An 18,721-nucleotide genomic window follows, 5' to 3' on the forward strand; every position below is an offset into this window, starting at 1 on the left:
GTGTATCTTTGTATGCCTCTAAATGTTTTGATGAATTGAAAACGGTGGGCCCTATTGTAAACAACTAAACAAGTGTAATGCTTTTATGGTGTTGTCCACTCAGTTAACAGTTTTTGTATTGAGTTGAGCTTGAAATGTACTGTAATTCTGCAAACTGTTAATAAATACTTCAATCAATCAATCAACCAAACATTTTGAACTCTGTGCCGGCACACAAATGAATACTGTATTTAAACTTTAAAGTGCCTCAGCAACTGCGGACCCCTGTAATAATATTCCAACCACCTACAGTCAGCAAAACACTTCTGCAGAAACTTTACACAGGAATGTTGGCTCACCAGAGTGCCCTGACCCCTATACGAGCTTAATCTTTAACCTCTCATATCAGCACTTTTTCACAGTAGCACGACCATCAGAGAGCCGGGATCCCAGATTGCGTCTGGATTTTTAAGGATGTTTTAGGTAAGGGTGTGTATGTGGTATAGAGGGGAAATGGAAGTACAGCGAGCCACATATATTATACAGTATACTTTCAGCACACTTATACTTTGTAAGCGGGCATCCATTCCTCATGTTATTAACTTTCCCAGACAAATCCGTTTGCCTGAAATCAGTTTTGGTCAAATACTTTCCATGGTCTCTCAGGCCCACACAAGTCGCACAGTGATCTTATTCTTAGCTGTTAACATTTCACTGTGAAATGCAGACTGTCTTTACTCTCCGTTAGCCCTCTGGCTTCCTTACTACTAACGTATATTTACTACAATTGCACTTGCCAATAATTCAAGAGAGGGAGTGCTACTGTGAAATACGGACACTGGGGTTCTGAGGTTGTAGGTACAGTACGAGGCAAAAAGCAAAATAAGTGAAAGGTTTCTCCTGTAATGCAGCTAAACCAAGTGTGGAGAAAGATCTAGCTTGGAGAGGTTTCACATTACAGTACTGCACTCTCGCTCCCTCTCTAACACACGCGCACGCACACACACACACACACACACACACACACGTGGCACACACAAAGCTACAACACCAACCAAACAACTTAAGGAAAAATTTGTGTTCATTTTCAATATGACATAATCCTAATCAAACACTAATGCACCGATTTATATACGACATTTATAAATGTCGTATGACAGTGTCACGTGTTGAAAATAGCGGACCTACAAGCTTGTGGATGCGATGCGTTTTGAGCTTGTAGATCTGCAATTTCCGGCACACTACATTGCCTTACGATAATGCATTATTAGGCAAAAGATGTTCTTCGTATTCCCAATGTATGGCCGCAGCTCACTGTGCACAGTATTGTTCTCAGGTGACACCGGGACACAGGGCAGCAGAAACCGAGCTGAGCTGTGGGGGGCGAATGGATCAGGGCAGTGCAAACAGCCATAGGTAGATCATGTGCCTTTTGAATGGCACGTTGGGGGCTATATTGTCCATCCACATACAATGGCATTTGATCAAGACCCTCCTCAGAGGAACATCTCTCCATGTTCTTATGTTACCGTACTGTGCGTGGTGAACGTGGTCAGTCTCAACTGTGTCCATTGTTCATGTTCGATTTTCATTTGAAAGCAGCATTGTATTACAATTATATAGGCTCTATGCACAGCAGGCATATTGGAAAGAATTTTGATTGGACCTCTTCCTTGATCCATTCTGGTCAAGCAGAGTTAGGGTGCTGATATTGTGCATGTCGGCTCATTGGAAACACTCAAAATGCCCCCTTATATTAATGGTGTGTAACTCTGAGAGTGTACAAATGGAATAAAATTGATCCATAATTTATTTTACTATTATTTATCCATTTGTACACTCTTGAGTTATGGGGATCCTTGAAATTAAAAAGTTTGAGAACCACTGTTGGAGACTACACTAAACAGTCCTACATATAAATAAGGAAACCTCTGTCCGTCAGTCCCATGATTGTTGCACATGCTGTTCTCATCAGGTCAGTGGGTTGAGCAATTGATCTCAATTTGCACACGGGCATTGACTATTAGCAGTGGCGTCGACTGTGGGCTTGGTAGCTGAAGCATCCACACACATAATAGAACCCAATATAGCACACACTGAACTGACTGAAGCTCCCCTCCCCCTGGTCCCTCATTTCATTGAGACACTTAATTCAGCTCAGATTGACCATAAACCATTTATTGCAAAGCTATTGCATGTTAGTATGGCGGTGTGGCTCTGCTCATGTGATATCAGATGATCTGCGTACCGAGACACAGGTCTGATATCACACTGATATCAGACCTGTGTCGCAGGTGCTACAGTATGAGCACTTTGGATATCATCTCCATAGCACTAGCACACAGTCACACATTGACACGTGCGCTGTTCGAAATGCACATTGTGTTAGCTCTTGCCACTAATAGCGTTAGCGTGTAGATTGTTTTCTCGTGTGTGTGTTTTTACTGTCGGAGATACAATACATGACCATAGTGTTACTGTAGTGTAGGACGAAGAAAAGCCATACAATTTAACAACATGTAGGTTCTGTAATGCAATTCCAATGGTCTGTAGCCCTAAACGATAATGGCTGCAGCACCAGGGGGCGGTGGCCTTACTGGGCTGTGTTCACACAATCAAGACACCTTTCTTGTGTCTCTGTATAATGGCTGCTCCAATGGAAGCCCATATGGTTTGACCAAACGTTTTGTTTGATGGGGGGAGGGGGGCAGAACACATCCATCAAAGCTGTGTTCAGACACAAGTCAGGTGTCAGACACAGGGCAAGTGTCTTAACCCTCTGACTGGATAATCTTAATAACATCTTATTGTGCATTGGGCCAGATTTCGCGACTTTTTGAATGACAATAGAAATATGTGCGATATGACCACAATGTCATGAAATGTCTCATTTTCAAGCTGCATGTCTGTACTTTACAATGAAAAATAATAATTATGATTCTAGCATGTTCCATCGTTTACTTATAAGCATTTTAGTACACCTTGGTTTCAGTGAACAGTGAAACCAAGGTGTATTTTAAATGCTTAATGCCGAGAAAGGCCCTTAATGGCCACACGGGTCACACCCTGTATGTATGTCAACGAAAAACGGAAAAAGAAACCTGATCAATCCACACAATCGAAGTGATATCCTAATATATTTATACTTACTTTTTATCAATTTGACTTCTATTATCCAAATAGTTTTATGAAGGTGAACAAGAAACACAGCTTAAGATGTGAGATGTCTCAGTAAAGAGATGGATGGAAAAGGGACACTACATTTAAAATCCTGACTCATAAAGCCCCAGTGGAGGCCTACCATGCGTTTTTAAGGCTACTTTCACCCAAGTGCTCTCACATTCCCGGATATATGAACTAGTTAGTAAGTATAATTGGTAAGACCTGTGAAGGAAGTAAGGAAGGGGCCCAGTTCCTTTCCAATATGGCTGCTGTGCATAGAGCCTATATTCATAGTGTAGACATTTAGCAGATCCAGTCTGGAGCGTAAGCAGAGTAAGCAGTAAAACTAGTCGGCAAACTACAAGACAATTGTCACGTACTGTTAGTAGTGCAAATAGAAAGATATAGTGCCGCAAAGACACTAGGATGCCAGGTACTGTAAACATCAGGCCTAGCATCTCTCCACACAGAATGATATCTATAAATAACATTTGTGGTCAAAAATAAACTAATATAAAATCAATTATTGGTATGTTTTTTTTAAAAATATATATATTTTTTATCCCACGATTTTGTAACCCATTTTTCACCCCTGTGCCAATCATCTACTGTGATCCTGGGCTCTACACACCCTCCGCCAACCTGGGGAGAGCAACGGACTTAACTCATGCTCCCTTCATGCCTGAGTGTCCAAGTTGCTCCTTTACACCTGACAGGGGGGAGTTTCCCTGGTTGGACGTAGCGCGTGGAAGGAACACGTTATTCCAACCAGTTCCTTTCCCCTCCATCAGGCGCCCCGGCTGGCCAGGGGGAGGCAGTTTAGAGACCAGGATTACTGCATGTTTTTGTGAGGGTACCTACCCTAGGGGACACGGGGAGAACATGCAATTATCGGTATGTTAAAAAATTGTGAGAATGCAGATCTATAAGCTAAGCTCACAATGTGAGCTTGTAGATGGGTATAGAATCGGGCTCAAGTGGGTAAGAGCTGATTGATTTAGGTTTTGAACTTTGATATATTTTGCATATAAGCAGGGCATTTGAATGCATGATAAATAGTAATGTTATTCACTAGAGCGGTGCCCGTGGGGCCTCTACAGCGGTGCCCGTTGGGCACTGGCCTACTTGAAACGATGCGAGTTAGAAATGAATGCCCCACCCTGATGTTATGCTTTGGAGCCTCCAGACGTCAGAATGATGTCAGAACAGGCCAGCTCCATATATGGACACTGTGCAGACAGACGTGGCGCATTTATAGTAGGATGAACAGTAACACACAATGGTTTGAAATGGGCAGGTCATTAAGAAAATTTGATTTATTCTGCACATAAACTTGTTCATATCCCAGAACTATAAACCATCTCGCACTAACGTGCCTTTTATGAAAGTTTTAATTGGTCTTCTCAATGATGTCATTAAAAGGACACTTAATTATATTAAGTTAATGAAAATCAAATCACAGCATAGACTAAAACCTCACTGGGCGCTTCTGTGGTGACTGTAGTTGTGACATTTCTTTTCTTAGGCCTACTTTCTATGAATTTGAATTCAAAAGAACTCAAATAAATAAATAAATAAACAAACAATGAAATGTGTACCATAGATGTTACGGTTCTATTTGGGGGGGGGGGGGGGGGGGATCTGAAACTCTAAATTATTAAAGGTCGATATTGCTTGTGGTCTACAATTTGAAAAGTGGCCTCTTTCTTGGTTGAGGACTCGAGGAGGGCAGCAAGTAGCAACCTTCAGCTCTGCACGCATCCAAGATGAAAACGAGAAACAAATGTGAATGAAAACATGAATCCAAGATGAAAACGAGAAACAAATGTGAATGAAAACATGAGAGTACAGTATGATCAAGCATGTGGAACACATCAATCTCAGCAGCTGGTTGTCCTCTCCTCCCTTCTAGAAATCACTGACCACAAAAAACAAAAACATGATTTGAATTAAACATACATACTGGAAAGAATTCTAAAACCAGATTCACATTTCATTGTAAGGTGGTGGTATATTTTGCCGATGTACAAGCTCACAACGTGAGAGATACTGTTCTAGCATCATGTCTGGGGGTGTCCTTGTACATCAGGCTGCCTCACTGCACAGAAACAGGAGATAGACTCCTGACCTATGGGCCACATGGCTTGGGAATCATTGGTTCACAAGGCTACTTGCTTACAAGCTCACAGCACGTTGTTTTTCCAATAGGTTAAAGATGATCACAGATTTACTCTTAAACAGAAACTCACTCAATAAAATATTGAGGTGACTTACGTTTGGGCACAAGCAGGTTAACAAAGTTCAGATCCATTTATATGCTCTTGAGAGTTAAATTAACAATCAGCATTTGGCTGTATTCTAGGGCGAAGAGTGGAGATTGTGAGTGGGCGGGTCAGCGTCTCCAAGAAGAACATAAAATAGTTTTCACAATTTTAAGTAGACCCATCTTATAAACACCTCCAGTTGTCAATCACACAGGCTCTCATGCTGTGTTAACTTAAAACTACCTGCTAGCATAAACTTGCTACACAGTAAAAATCCATGGTGTTCATTTAACAAATGTAGCCACACTTGTATACAGAGTTAAATTAACACCCAGGATTTTGCAGTGTAGACATCTGCCAAAGAACACTGCATCCTCCATCTCCTTCCCTGTCCCATTCGACAAATTCAGCCCTTGACTCGGTTGCAGCAAAACTGAGGAATGTTCACGTCTCCGCTGCACCCTGGGGAGGCATAAAAACGAAACACGCAAATCCTGCTGAGGCCTATTGTCCTCGGAGGAACAAGGTGACCACAAGGGCTCTTTCTATGTATGATTATAACTAGAAGACTAAAGAAGGGTTTTCTCACTTTCTTTTAGTATTTTCATTTTTAGGTTTGCATAATCACAGTTCAGTCCTGTGGATCTTGCAAAGCAACTCCTTGAGGATTAGAATTAATCTTTTGCACTCTAATCTGTTTTAGACTTTAACTGAAAACGTTCTCACTCTCATCTTGTGCAATCGAGTGATTGCAACCATACTTCCTCTTTCTGCTCCTAGATACACAAGCATTTCATGTGTAAAACAATGGTTTTTTTTGTTGGTTCCTTTTTTGTTGGTTCCTTGAAATGTTATTTAAACTCAATGTCTGCCAAGGACTTAATTAACTTCTTTTTTATCAACTCCCACAGCGCCAACAACGCCATTAACGCCTTTTTAAAACGTGTATAACGTTGGGCAAAAAAGAAAAAAAGACTCCCTGTACTCTGTCCTAGTCACCATGGCAACTGTTCTAGCCTGGCAAATGTTTTGTAGTCCCATAGGAGGGGTGTATACGCCTGAACGGTACAAATGTGCACACAAACATCACTGATGTTTGTGTGTTTTATTGGTGCATCTTTTTCTTCACCTTTGAGAATGTTATTGCCCAATGCCCATACTTGTTTGTGTGTCACTGGGTGAATAATTTTTTTTAATTCGTTTGTTTTTGGTGCATTGTCCTGAAATTCAAGATTCTGGATTATCTTTGACAAGGAGATGATTCATGATCCTTGCACATCATTAATGATACTAATGGATAGATAGTCATACTAATATATATATATGTATATGTATGTTTTCATTTTTTTGATTCAGCTTACAAACCTGTGTAAATAAGAATTTGCAGTTGTCGATTTGGTCAATGTTGTAAGTCACCTTGTGAGTCGGGAGGCTGCCTGGGAAGATCTATTATTTATTATATTATTATTTCTCTACTATTTATTGATCTGACCAAGGCAGTGAACCCACAGATGCTCTAGTCTAGTGGAGTCCAGCTCAGTGAGTGTTTAATCTGTAGTTGTACGAACAGGCAGGTTCCAGGTGTGAATGTCTCTAGCTCCCATTGGTTAATCTAACCAGTAATATGTTGTTGTTCTACTTCTGTGGTTCTTCTTTCTCTCCCATCATAATCCATAGTAATATGTAAATCACGCATGCATCCAGATCCACTTGAGCTAATCAAGCATATTAGTCTTAATCTTCTGGGTAGATATCCATGCTAAGGCTGCTTTACATGAACTATTTCACACAGTTGAGTGGGCAACCATCTCGGATATACAGTCATGTATGTACAAATGCATTTTCCCTCTACTAATTTATCACAAACCTGCAGCATATTCCATATCCTGCAATATAGTCTCTGACCTCTGCACTGCATCTCTAATATGGCTATTTGTGTTCCTTCTAGGCGAGTGCGTACTTCAGAGAGCCGTGCTGGTGAGGAAGAAGCTAACTGCCAGGGAGGGAGGAGGGTGGCTGTCTGGCACCCTGTTCTGTACCCACTTCAGGGTGGCCTTTGTGCCTCAGGACAGTCCCAAACCTGATGTAAGCCCTTCTCAACTTGAAGTGGAATTGACATGACTTAATGGCATTTAACAATTATTTATCTTGCTTTGTTTTAAACTGAATTTGTGCCAGCTAGGATTTAAGTAGAACATTGCCATTTTGTACATTACAGCACAATTTGAAAGTAATTGTTTTTGTGTTTGACAACTTATGTGATGCAATCCAGGGTTTCTTGTTGCAGTACATTTCACTTACTGGTATTTCAAAGATTTAAAATAAAGACAAAGACTGTTTTGAAATCTACCATTTTGACCCAGTAGCACTGTTGAACTGTCATATAACAGTAGATTCTTACAAACAATGCAGGACAATGCAGACCCAGTGCTGTTAGGAGACCATGATGTTGCTTTGGCTTCCATAGAGAAGGTTGTGGCTGGTAAGTAGCAGTTCATACCCACCTTTTCACTTCTTTGTGCCCTCTATCTGCAAACCATTGATGGAGCCAATTGCAAAAATTAAATAAATTCTACCATCTATTCTACCATCTACGACAGGCATTTTTTATGTACGAGGGGACGCAAAACTAACTCAGTCATTTGGGTGACATTGGCCACCACATTCATCAATATTGATGATTTGTGTGTGTGTGTGTGTGTGTGTGTGTGTGTGTGTGTGTGTGTGTGTGTGTGTGTGTGTGTGTGTGTGTGTGTGTGTGTGTGTGTGTGTGTGTGTGTGTGTGTGTGTGTGTGGAAAAAAACTACCGTAAACAAAAAAACATTCAAAATAGACATGCAAGGTTGCTATTTTTACCATGTTTTTGTTAGATATGCTTGTGAGCAAAGAAAATCGTTTGATTTTATAATCTTGATTTGTATGCGTTAATACATTTGTTTCTAAGTGTACGGTACTACACTCTTTCTATGATTTTTATAATCTTAAAATAGTATTAGTAATGCCAGGTCTTTCCATATCAGCGAATACCTTAACAGTGGGAAGACATAATCCAGAAGTGTTGTCAATGTATGCCAGTAAATTGATCATACTGTATATACATTACTAAATGAATGGGGATCCATTAAGATGGAGAATAGGCTACCTAAGATTAAAAAATAAACAAAAAGATGAGAAAGCTTAGCTAACGAACTGTATAACTGTACCCTATAACTGTGTTCTGGTCTGTGTTCACTGGAGCCATATAACTGTGTTCTGGTCTGTGTTCAGTGGGGCCATCGCGAACCAAGTTGGTGACTCCTAACTCCTCACTGAAGTTCACCCCGGAGGAGCTGGTGCTTTATTGCAGAGACCTCCGAGTCATCTGCTTCCTCTTCGACCGCCTCACCCCCGACACACAGGCTGTGGAGGTTTGTGTGTGTGTGTGTGTGTGTGTGTTTTATCCTCAAGGTTAATTAATCCTCAAGGCTAATCACTTGTGGTGTCCTCAATTCACCCCTCACTTCACACGAACTCTTGTCATCATACATCACCATACATCACATTCCGTGCTCAGCCAATCAAATCATCATATATGTCATTCCGGCCAATCACTTTTGGCGACTTTCCACCCCTCACTCAGCCTATAGGCTCAGCCTATCAAATCATCGCTATGGGTTTGAGCCAATCATCAGCCAATGTTTGTGTTCACACACTCAAAAAATACACTTGTGTCGTGTGAAGTGAGGGGCTCTTTTTTTCATCATACACTTCCGGGACAATCACAATAGGCTCCTCACTTTTCTGTCATTCCGGCCAATCACATTGGCGTCTTCAATTTTCTGCCCTCACTTTTTATCCTTCTCAGCCAATCTAATCATCACAATGGGGTGATCACTGAGATACCACACCAATCAAATCATCGCTAAAATTCACACAAACAGACAAAGCTTGGCATAAGAGGGGCTAGCGCCCCTCAAAAACAAACATTCATCCACTAAAATGCCACAGATACTGAATAGCTTAAAGCTTCAGTAATATTTAGTTGTTGGTTTTGCTATTGTGTATTTTGTCAACCTCAACCGGTGGATATTTCCATTTGGAATGAAACTCGTAATTTGCATATATTTATGAGGACCACAATGTCTTATCCTCGGAATTGTACTAACCTGTGGTTACTGATTTACAAATCAAATACAGTATACTGTGTATCTATTTGTGTATGTACACATACAGAACAGTTCAGTTCAAGGTTTAGGTGTAGATCACATGCTCCATTTGCAATCATAGAACCATCTTGTGGCAAAAAGTCCTCCGCCTTGAAAGGCAGATCTGTGCTGTGGGTTGTTAATCTGATGCTAATGAGCCTCAGAGCTGGGCATCAGTGACATTTGTCGTATTGATTCTATGTCGTCCTACTTTAGATAACCTACACCATTGCGAAGACGTATCAGCCTCTCAAATCAGGGACTGTCCTTTCCTTCCAGAATGCTGCCCTTGGGAGTGTGGGTGAGTAGCTGAATGTATGCACCTCCCCCATATTCTCATTTATATTCACCCTTTGGTTTATAGCTAATTTATATTCATGGGCAAAATGTATTGGGTGATCATGAAGAAACCTACAATCACATCCACATAAAGCATAGCCTAATGTTAATAGTATAGTCTATTGTAACATGGTTATCACATTACTCAAATACTGTGCAAACATCTGTCAAGGTTTCTTTTATTTTTTATTTTTTGTATATTGATTTATATTGTATTTATCTGTACTGTAAAGCACAATGAATCTGTTCTTTATGAAAGGTGTCACGAAGTCAACCTTTTGTTTGTACTTTTAGTGAAAGTGCATGCTTGCTTTGTGAGATATTCATAATTTCTTCACCCTATCACTTTGTCTATTTTTGTCTGGGGTTCTCTCTCAATTCTTCTTAGTATCAGCATATTCAAAAACCTTAACCTATTTTGGGCGGGAACCTCTTTTGGTGTTTTAAACATGATGTTATAATTTAGCTATTGAAAAATAGCAGAGCTACAAGCTCACGAGTGGCGCGCTACGAGCTTGTAGGTCTGCTATTTTTTTTAAATCGTGAAAATATTTATTTCAGAAAACTGGATTTAGAAGATTTTGAGGTCAGGCCTAAATGGGTTAATGCAGATTGAGGATATTAAACTGGAAGTATTTTGGTTTGTATGGTAGACCATGATGAGATGTATAGCCCAGATCCTCTGTGGCTGACAAAATGAGAAATGTTCTGTCATGATGAAAGAACAAAGAAACCTCCCGAGGCTGAAACCACTGCCAGATGTGAGGAAGTCTATTTATTTTTGCACGGGTATAAACCCAGACTGCATTCATTTATCTTGACAACAATTGAATAAGTCGTTTATACGAGAGAAAAATAGATCTAAATTCATCGTTCAGTATGTCTCAGTATATTAACATCTCAGTTTTGTTAACATTTTGTCAACCACAGACAAGCAAAGAGTCAAATAATTAGTGTTGATTTGAAAGATTATTGTATGGGAGTAGGTGACTTGTTTAAAGAGGTCAATATCTCATTTAGCAATGAAAGCATTTACCATTAGTGTTAAATATGAGACTGGTATTGTTTTGATTGAACCGCTTATACTGCAAAATGGAATAAAACTAAGTAAACTTAGATATGAGACTTACTGGATTTTAGTATTAACCATTGTCGTTGCCACTGTGGATGCAGAGAAACATGAGCCTGGACGGATGTACAATAAATTATGCTATGTTAAGGCTGCACTAGGCTGGCCAGGTTATAGATGGCTGCTGGCTGTCAAATGAATAATGTAAAGGCCTCTCTGACATGTGTCACCAGATGACCCCCAGCTCAACTCTGCCCAAGGGTCAAGTTTGGCCCAGTGTGTGTGTGGTCAGTACAGGTTACTCGATTCAACCACCTGGGTGACCGTTTGAGTGTAACATTTTGATCTTCAACCACTTTGTCAAGATCACTCTTTAGTTTAACCCATTAAGACCCACGCTGGGCAAGACCTATGATGTAGAGTGCATTGCTTGAATTTGGCGGAAATTGCGGGATTTTGGCGCAAGTACCGCTCAAGGAAATGACGTTGACGCTTTACAAATCTGTTTACATTCTCTGAATGAAACAAGTGTTGTGATTGGTCGACAAATATCGTATCCGGGGGAAATAAATCTGACGTTCCAGACTAACACTTCCGGCTATGCAATCTCTGCCTTATATTGTGACCAGGCTTTTCTCTTCACAGATGAGTAAGGCTGGGACGGAGGCTAATTAAGACCTGAGGCTGATTCTACATACGGCTTCTAATTAAATCGGTAGTTCTCAAACTTGTTGACGTCACGTCACAAGAGGGTGCTGTAATCCCTTTGTTTTGCAGATGGGTTCCCAGATTGTGACGGAAGTAGCTACAGTATAATTCATTGTTTAGTCCCCTTACCTTCTTGTGCACTACAACATATTCACTAATCAATATAGCAATAATTTTCTCCAGCTCTTCTCTCGTATCTTAACAGAACTACTCACGTACTGTACATCTCTTCTGAATATCCATGTCCCACTCTCTCCTCCTCCAGAGATGAAGCAGTTCCTAAGCAACCGTCATCGTGACGCCCACATGAACTGGTTTGAGTCCTCCTTAGACTGGGAACAGGAGCTGGAGCGCTGCCGGGCCACTGGCTGGAGGGTCAGCTCGGTCAACGATCGCTTTGAGATGTCCACCAGGTACATTCCACAGAGTCCCCTCTGCATGTGGATGATTATACCAGTGATTCCCAACCTGTGTGCCGTGAGTGGTTTTGCAAGTGTGGCCCCGACACTAAGATTGATTATAATGTAACATTAACACATTTAGTACCGGAACTGCATCAAAATAAAGGCGCTGCTTGCGCCGGAGTAATCGCCAGAGTAGTGATCGCTTCCATTTTGAAAGCCATGAACCGGAAATACTTTCTTAAAAAAGTTGACTGACAAAGTGCCATCACAATCTCCGATCATCTTAATATATTTATATACGCTACAAAAAGAGTTCATATTTTGCGGGAGAGACGGATGAGGAGCAGAAACGCAGCGCCAGCATATCGATCCATTCATCACCACGGAGAGCGCCCTGGATGAGGAGATACGAGTCATTCTTTCCGCCGCGCTAACATGGGAGTCAATGACAAGCTAATAGTTTCACAGAGCGTTAGCATACGGCAAGCGAAAAGCGAAATGCCAAAAAAAAAAGAAGTAATTATTCTGAATATTATTATCTCGCCCCGCGTCGTTTGGACGTCGCTAGGACGTCCACAGACGTCTAAGGCAACTCTCGGTTCCAATCCTTATGACGTTTCAGGACGTATTATGTACAAAATGTGTTAATATGAAAAAGAATTAATGTAAAAAAGAATGACATGGTATTCTTTTCTTTCAAATCTAGAAAAATGTGTTTTCATAATGACCAATAAATAAGGACTTCAATCAATTGATTTATCATTTAAAATAAATATTGCATGCGCCGCATGACCCACGTGGGTGGATTGCGAATGCTTTCAACATGTTCAAGTGGGCCCTGATTCAGAAAATGTTGGGAACCACCGGATTAGACCCTTTATAGACATTAACAGTGAAACCGTAAACATGTCTTTTTGGTGAACATTTTTAGCATGTGTTGAATATACATTATCAGTTCAAAATGTTCCCAGCGACAACCCCAGCATTGGTAGTTTTAACCATAGACATATATAAAGGCTAGATGGCTCAAGGCGGAGTCTCTGACGTAGTTCACCCGGCAGCCATTACTGAGTGGCTACAGTACAGTATGTTCAAAGGCAGCTCAAACAAAAATAGTCATGACTCCCTCAAAACTTGACGGATTTACAAACAGGTTGGTTTATTACAAACGTCAACGTGGCTATGATTCAGGACGCTTATCTGCTTTTTATATGAACGTCGTATAAAAGCATATACGTATGCAGACGTCTCTGGCGTTTATAACAAACCAAACCGTTTGAAAGTCGGTTAAGAATTGAGCAAGTTATGGTTATTTAAAAGTACATGCCGCATAGACACAATGTTATGCTGCCCCTCGATAAGATGGCCGCCATTGGCCAGAGCGCAGGTGAGCCATCTAGCCTTTCTTATCTATCTATCTATGGTTTTAACCTGAATCCTAGCACTCTGTTGTGAGGAGGAAATTTGGAAATCTGACATAAAACCTCCTAATGCATCCTGAGAGAAGGCCTTTGCACATAGCTTGTTATTTTCCCCATTCATTCTGTCACACACCAATGTGCTATCTAATGAAGCAGGAATTGCTTAAACCCTGAGCATCATGTGTTTGTGTCCTGTCAGTCTTCCCAGGTTCAATGTAGTTCCACAGAAGGTTCTAGACACGGAGCTGAAGAAGACTTTTGCCCACTTCAATGAAGGACGTATCCCAGTAAGCATGACACTATGCATATAGAGAGACATTTTGAGTACACTCGATGGAAGGGCAGCACCCTCCAGTTTAAAAGTTGCAATATCATTCATATGGTCTCAACATTACAGTCATTATTGTGAACACAGATCATGTCCCATAGGCAGAAACCAGAGATCTAAGACTTGTAATGTGATCAGGTTGCATTAGGTTCAACGGAGAAAGATGGTAAAGGTAACTGTGATAGCACCCCTGGGACATTTTGGGGGTGCAGTCTGGATTAACCCAGTTTGGACTGAGGCCGATTCTATAAATGCCTTGAAAACCTGACCAGTTTTCTGAAAAACTTCAAATATTTATGTACCAGCATCAAATATCAGCATGAATACTGTACATACTGTACAGAACCCCAAGAGCGGTTCCTGTCCAGAAGGGCTATAACACCAAAAGGGGTTCCCGCCCAGAATGGGTTAAAGTACAACTGGGGACATCTTGGGACATAAGAGTAGATCTAGATTTGTGACATCACATGTTTGTGTCTTAACTCTCTGGCTTTAGAAAAGATCTGTACACGTTAAAACATAGTGATTTGGCAGCCCTAAATGATAAAGAAAAATGTGTAGGAATTCTTAAAATGAGTAGTGTTCCTCTTTCAGTATATTTACTATACACTTTGTAGCCTCTGAGCTGCCGTCATTTCAGAGAGGTTACATGCAACCTGCTCATTTTCGTTCAAATGTCATAAATAACTCACTGAACACAGTAAACTACTATTTTGTGGATTCTAAACTGTAGGATCCTGCTATTAAAAAAGGGTGCTGTTGCAATGGTGCAGGCTGAGACATGGATATTTTGTGTGTTTTAGCGCTGGTGTTGGCGCCACCCTAGGGGCAGTGATTTGCTACGAATGGCAAGCTTCCAGAACAACATTTACCATGAGAAGGATGACACCAGGTGTGTGTGTGTGTGTGTGTGTGTGTGTGTGTGTGTGTGTGTGTGTGTGTGTGTGTGTGTGTGTGTGTGTGTGTGTGTGTGTGTGTGTGTGTGTGTGTGTGTGTGTGTGTGTGTGTGTGTGTGTGTGTGTGTGTGTGTGTGTGTGTGTGTGTGTGTGTGTGTGTGTGTGTGTGTGTGAGAATACAGCATAAAATACAACTTAACCTCAGTACCACAGTCTCCTCATGTCCACATCCACCACCCACTCTGCAGTTTTAGCTGTGGGCTATAACTATCACAAGGGGACAGCCTCAGTCTCACCACCCCTCATTCCAGGGAGGTTGTGAAAATATGTGTTTGATGTTGCACTTTAATAGCAGAAAGCCTAAGGCTAAGAAGCAAGCTCTCATGCATTAATCAAATAGATGTCTACGATACAAGCAGTGTGATATCTTGTGACAGTTATTTAAAAAAAGAAAGTGATAAAGAATCTGCCCAACACCATGGAGAATGAGTTTCGATTCTTTGGTGGTGCCTTTCATTACCTTGGGCTTGGCCAGGCACTCCAACGAACACAATTGTCAAATCCTACAGGTTGGTCGGAGTACCTGTTCAGCTGGGAATGGACCTGGGAAGGAAGTGTGTTCCTCTGCACGCATTGCGTGATTATGAATCCCACGGCAGTTCTAGGAAAGCCCCGCTGTGATTGGCCAGTAGTCGCTGTGATTGACAGTTCTCGTTTTTTCAACTATGCCTAAACCTAACCTCAGTAAAACTAAACCTAACCTAACTCAGTAAAACTATGCCTGCCGGGACACAGGTAAGGCGGGTCTATCCCAGAACGTTGGTGGGATTCATAATCACGCCCCAGGGCGAACACCTCACTGTCAGGTCAAAAGCAGCGTCTGGGGACTCCATGTGTATCGGAAGAGACACGTAGTTGTCTACACGCACCCCAGACCAACAGTAGGGGTTGGACTACTGTATACAAACGTACTAAATGACTAAATTGGGGAGAAAAAGAAAGAACGACTTAACAGTTAAAACACATGGAAAAAGGGAAAAGTATGCTGGAAGGTAGACATGAAAAATATTCAATTCACACTCATGGTGCAATGTTCACCATCTTTTTCTGGTTGATGTGTACGTGTGTAATAGGAACCTTGAGTTGATCCTGTTCGGTGGCCAGTCTTCTCTTTGTGTGGTGGTTGATCTGGGAGAGGAGATGCCTTCACCCACTGACATACAGCTGGCACACAGCCGTCTGCGTGCACTTTGTCTGGGAGGTACGATAAGATTCTTATGCACACTCAAAGAGGTCACAACCCCTTTTACTTGATATGGTGTATATGGTTCACATTTCTAAAATACTTCTGTAAATAATATTGATGTAAAAAAAAATTCACCTGCCAAGAAACATTATAATAATTTACCAGACCGAGGCATAACTTAAATACCAAAGAGTATGTCCAAAGAGTTGTCTGTAGAAATAGCAGCAGTGCTTGCAGCAAATCTAGTTTAATTCATACTGTATCAGTACTCTCACTCAAACCAAACTACAGAGACACCTCCTGATTTGCATTTTTATCTTGTGTTTTTCAGGCGTCTGCCCTTTTCAGTTTTAGTACTATGTAAAGCAGGAGCATGCGCTGTAGGATAGGGCAATACATCAGAGCTGAGCATTATGTAGATTTATTTTAATCTGTAGGTGAGCAATTTTACAGCAAATTCAAGAGAGACCCAGAGTGAAATTCCACTTGAAACTTTATTCAGCCCACTGTTAACATCTATGCAGACCTTGGAAGGAACAAGCCGTTGTGCCAATGCACATACTTGATCTAATTAACACACGTCATTAATCAGTCTGCTTCAGTCATTATGATTTGTTGGCAAAACAATTTAGCCTCATCTTGCATACAACCTCTTGCCCTGAGGTTCCAGCAGGAAAGTAGGACATTATTGCTGATATAAAGTGGTGCTGATCTGTTCACATTATGATGCTACTGGGAGGAGAAATGTGCTCTTAGATCAGAACCAGATGACAGGACCTCACAACATCAAACCTCCTCAAATCACGGACCTGGATGAAAGCCAACATGATCATAAATCAATGCTTTGCTTATAATACACACTAGTGGTTGTTTTCCTTACCTTTATATTCGATTACAGGTCAATTTTGATCTCAGGAGTTTTTCTGTGTAGGCTGTGCATGCATGCAGCCTTGCCCTACTTCACATTCATAATTATATACCAAAATATATACTGTATAGTACAGTATATATTTTGGAGACTCTCCTACCATGTCCAGACAAGTCAGAAGAAGCTGTGGGAGATGGTGTTGCTGTGTGTGTTGCGTAGGCGGCGGGCGCACACAGCACATTCCACGGCTGAATAAAAACAGGGTAGACAAAGCCCATGGTCAAATAACCGACTACTGGCCCTGGAAGTGTGAGACACCCGTCACGCACTTATGCGTGTGCATTATGCATACACACAAACACAGTTGTTTCACATGGCGGGCAGAGTAATGATCAGGGTCACTAACTAACCATTATCTCTCTCACTCTCACACACACACACACACACACACACACACACACACACATGTACGCATGCACATACCACACGCACACACAGTCACACGCGCACACACATACTGGTGGGAAGAAAGTGTACGCTCAGTGTCCCATTTTCACGGCACATCAATTCTTCAGTTATTGCTCACGTTGTTTTGACTTTTGTGTCTCACTGAGTTAGCATATGAAAACACCCTTTCACATCATTGGCGAACCTTCGGGAAATAAGCTTTGAGTCATCATAACAAATGGATAGGAAATGAAAACAGATTGGAATTGTATCAGTAGCTAAGCCCCAGAGGTGGAGCTAGACTCAACACTGCCCTCCCTTCTCGTGAAATTATTTTAAAAATCACGACTGCAAAAGAGCCTTTAACCCATTCTGGGGGGAACCCCCTTTGGTGTTTATAGCATTATGTTATGCTTTAGCTATTGAAAAATAGCAGATCTGTTATGTAGCCAAATGTTCCACTGATTTGTAGTGTGGAATACAAACCTTTTGTCCTGTTGTTTTGGCTTGCAGATATCTCTTCGTCTGTGTCTGTGCCTGACGACAAATGGCTATCAACCCTGGAGAGCACCCATTGGCTAGATTACACCAGGTAACAGACCTGTTTAGACAAATCTAATCCATCATCCATAATGGATTGGATACCCATGGCTTTACATTGATCACAAAGATTTCAAATGTCTCTTTTAACCATATTTACAGATTTGACCTTTTGATTTGACCATCGTTAAAAACGTATTGTCTGGTCAGAGCTACTATCCATGATTATATTGCCTTTATTTGTACCATGGTGATATGTCACATTTTCAGTATATCAGTATGCATAATTAATACTCGTGACCCGTGCCAATAGCAGGTCTATATTGCAATGTGTTTTGAGCTTGTAGATCTGCTGTTGTGGGAGGCCATCATAATTTTATAATTATGACAAATTGTAAATCAGGCTTTAGGCTTGGATAAGTCAAACTCCTTGTATGTGAACATACTAAACTGATTCTGATGCTGTTGATTTATGCTAATCTGTGCTTTAACACATTGCTTCTAGTGTCTACCAAAAGTCAAATGCGCAGTGCAGTGTTACTTTTTGGCTATGTAGATAATATAATGGTCTTCTTTGTCTCTTTGATACATGTAGTATCTGTCATGTATGCATTCATAACGGTGAAAGTGAAATATTTTCAGTGTCATCTCAACATCCTCTTTAAACGTCTTTCCAGGTGATCTGACAAATAATACGAATTATCAATTAATTATTTTCCCTACATTTATTTACTGTCTATGTACTTGTCTCCAGGTGCTGCCTGAGGAAAGCAGCCGAGGTAGCGTGCCTGCTCCGCGGTGGTCACCTGACCACGGTGCTGCAAGGTGAGTCACGTGACCCTCCGCCACAGCTCTTGTTATTCAAG

General features: G+C 41.1%; 1 protein-coding gene across 2 annotated transcripts in view; it reads left to right on the forward strand.

Annotated features, from left to right (window-relative positions):
- mtmr11 (myotubularin related protein 11) overlaps window positions 1–18,721 on the forward strand; it is a 43,258-nt gene that overhangs the window by 9,884 nt on the left and 14,653 nt on the right. For both annotated transcript variants that reach the window (XM_080769077.1, XM_080769078.1), the window contains exons 3-12: window positions 7,354–7,490; window positions 7,818–7,887; window positions 8,673–8,812; window positions 9,806–9,890; window positions 11,971–12,118; window positions 13,730–13,817; window positions 14,662–14,750; window positions 15,888–16,015; window positions 17,829–17,907; window positions 18,610–18,680. In XM_080769077.1, coding sequence (XP_080625203.1) covers window positions 7,354–7,490; window positions 7,818–7,887; window positions 8,673–8,812; window positions 9,806–9,890; window positions 11,971–12,118; window positions 13,730–13,817; window positions 14,662–14,750; window positions 15,888–16,015; window positions 17,829–17,907; window positions 18,610–18,680 — 1,035 coding nt within the window. The remainder of the gene's footprint in view (window positions 1–7,353; window positions 7,491–7,817; window positions 7,888–8,672; window positions 8,813–9,805; window positions 9,891–11,970; window positions 12,119–13,729; window positions 13,818–14,661; window positions 14,751–15,887; window positions 16,016–17,828; window positions 17,908–18,609; window positions 18,681–18,721) is intronic.

This window comes from Protomyctophum bolini (genome assembly GCF_963924005.1).
Source record: "Protomyctophum bolini genome assembly, chromosome: 7".
In the NCBI taxonomy this organism is placed as follows: Eukaryota; Metazoa; Chordata; class Actinopteri; order Myctophiformes; family Myctophidae; genus Protomyctophum; species Protomyctophum bolini.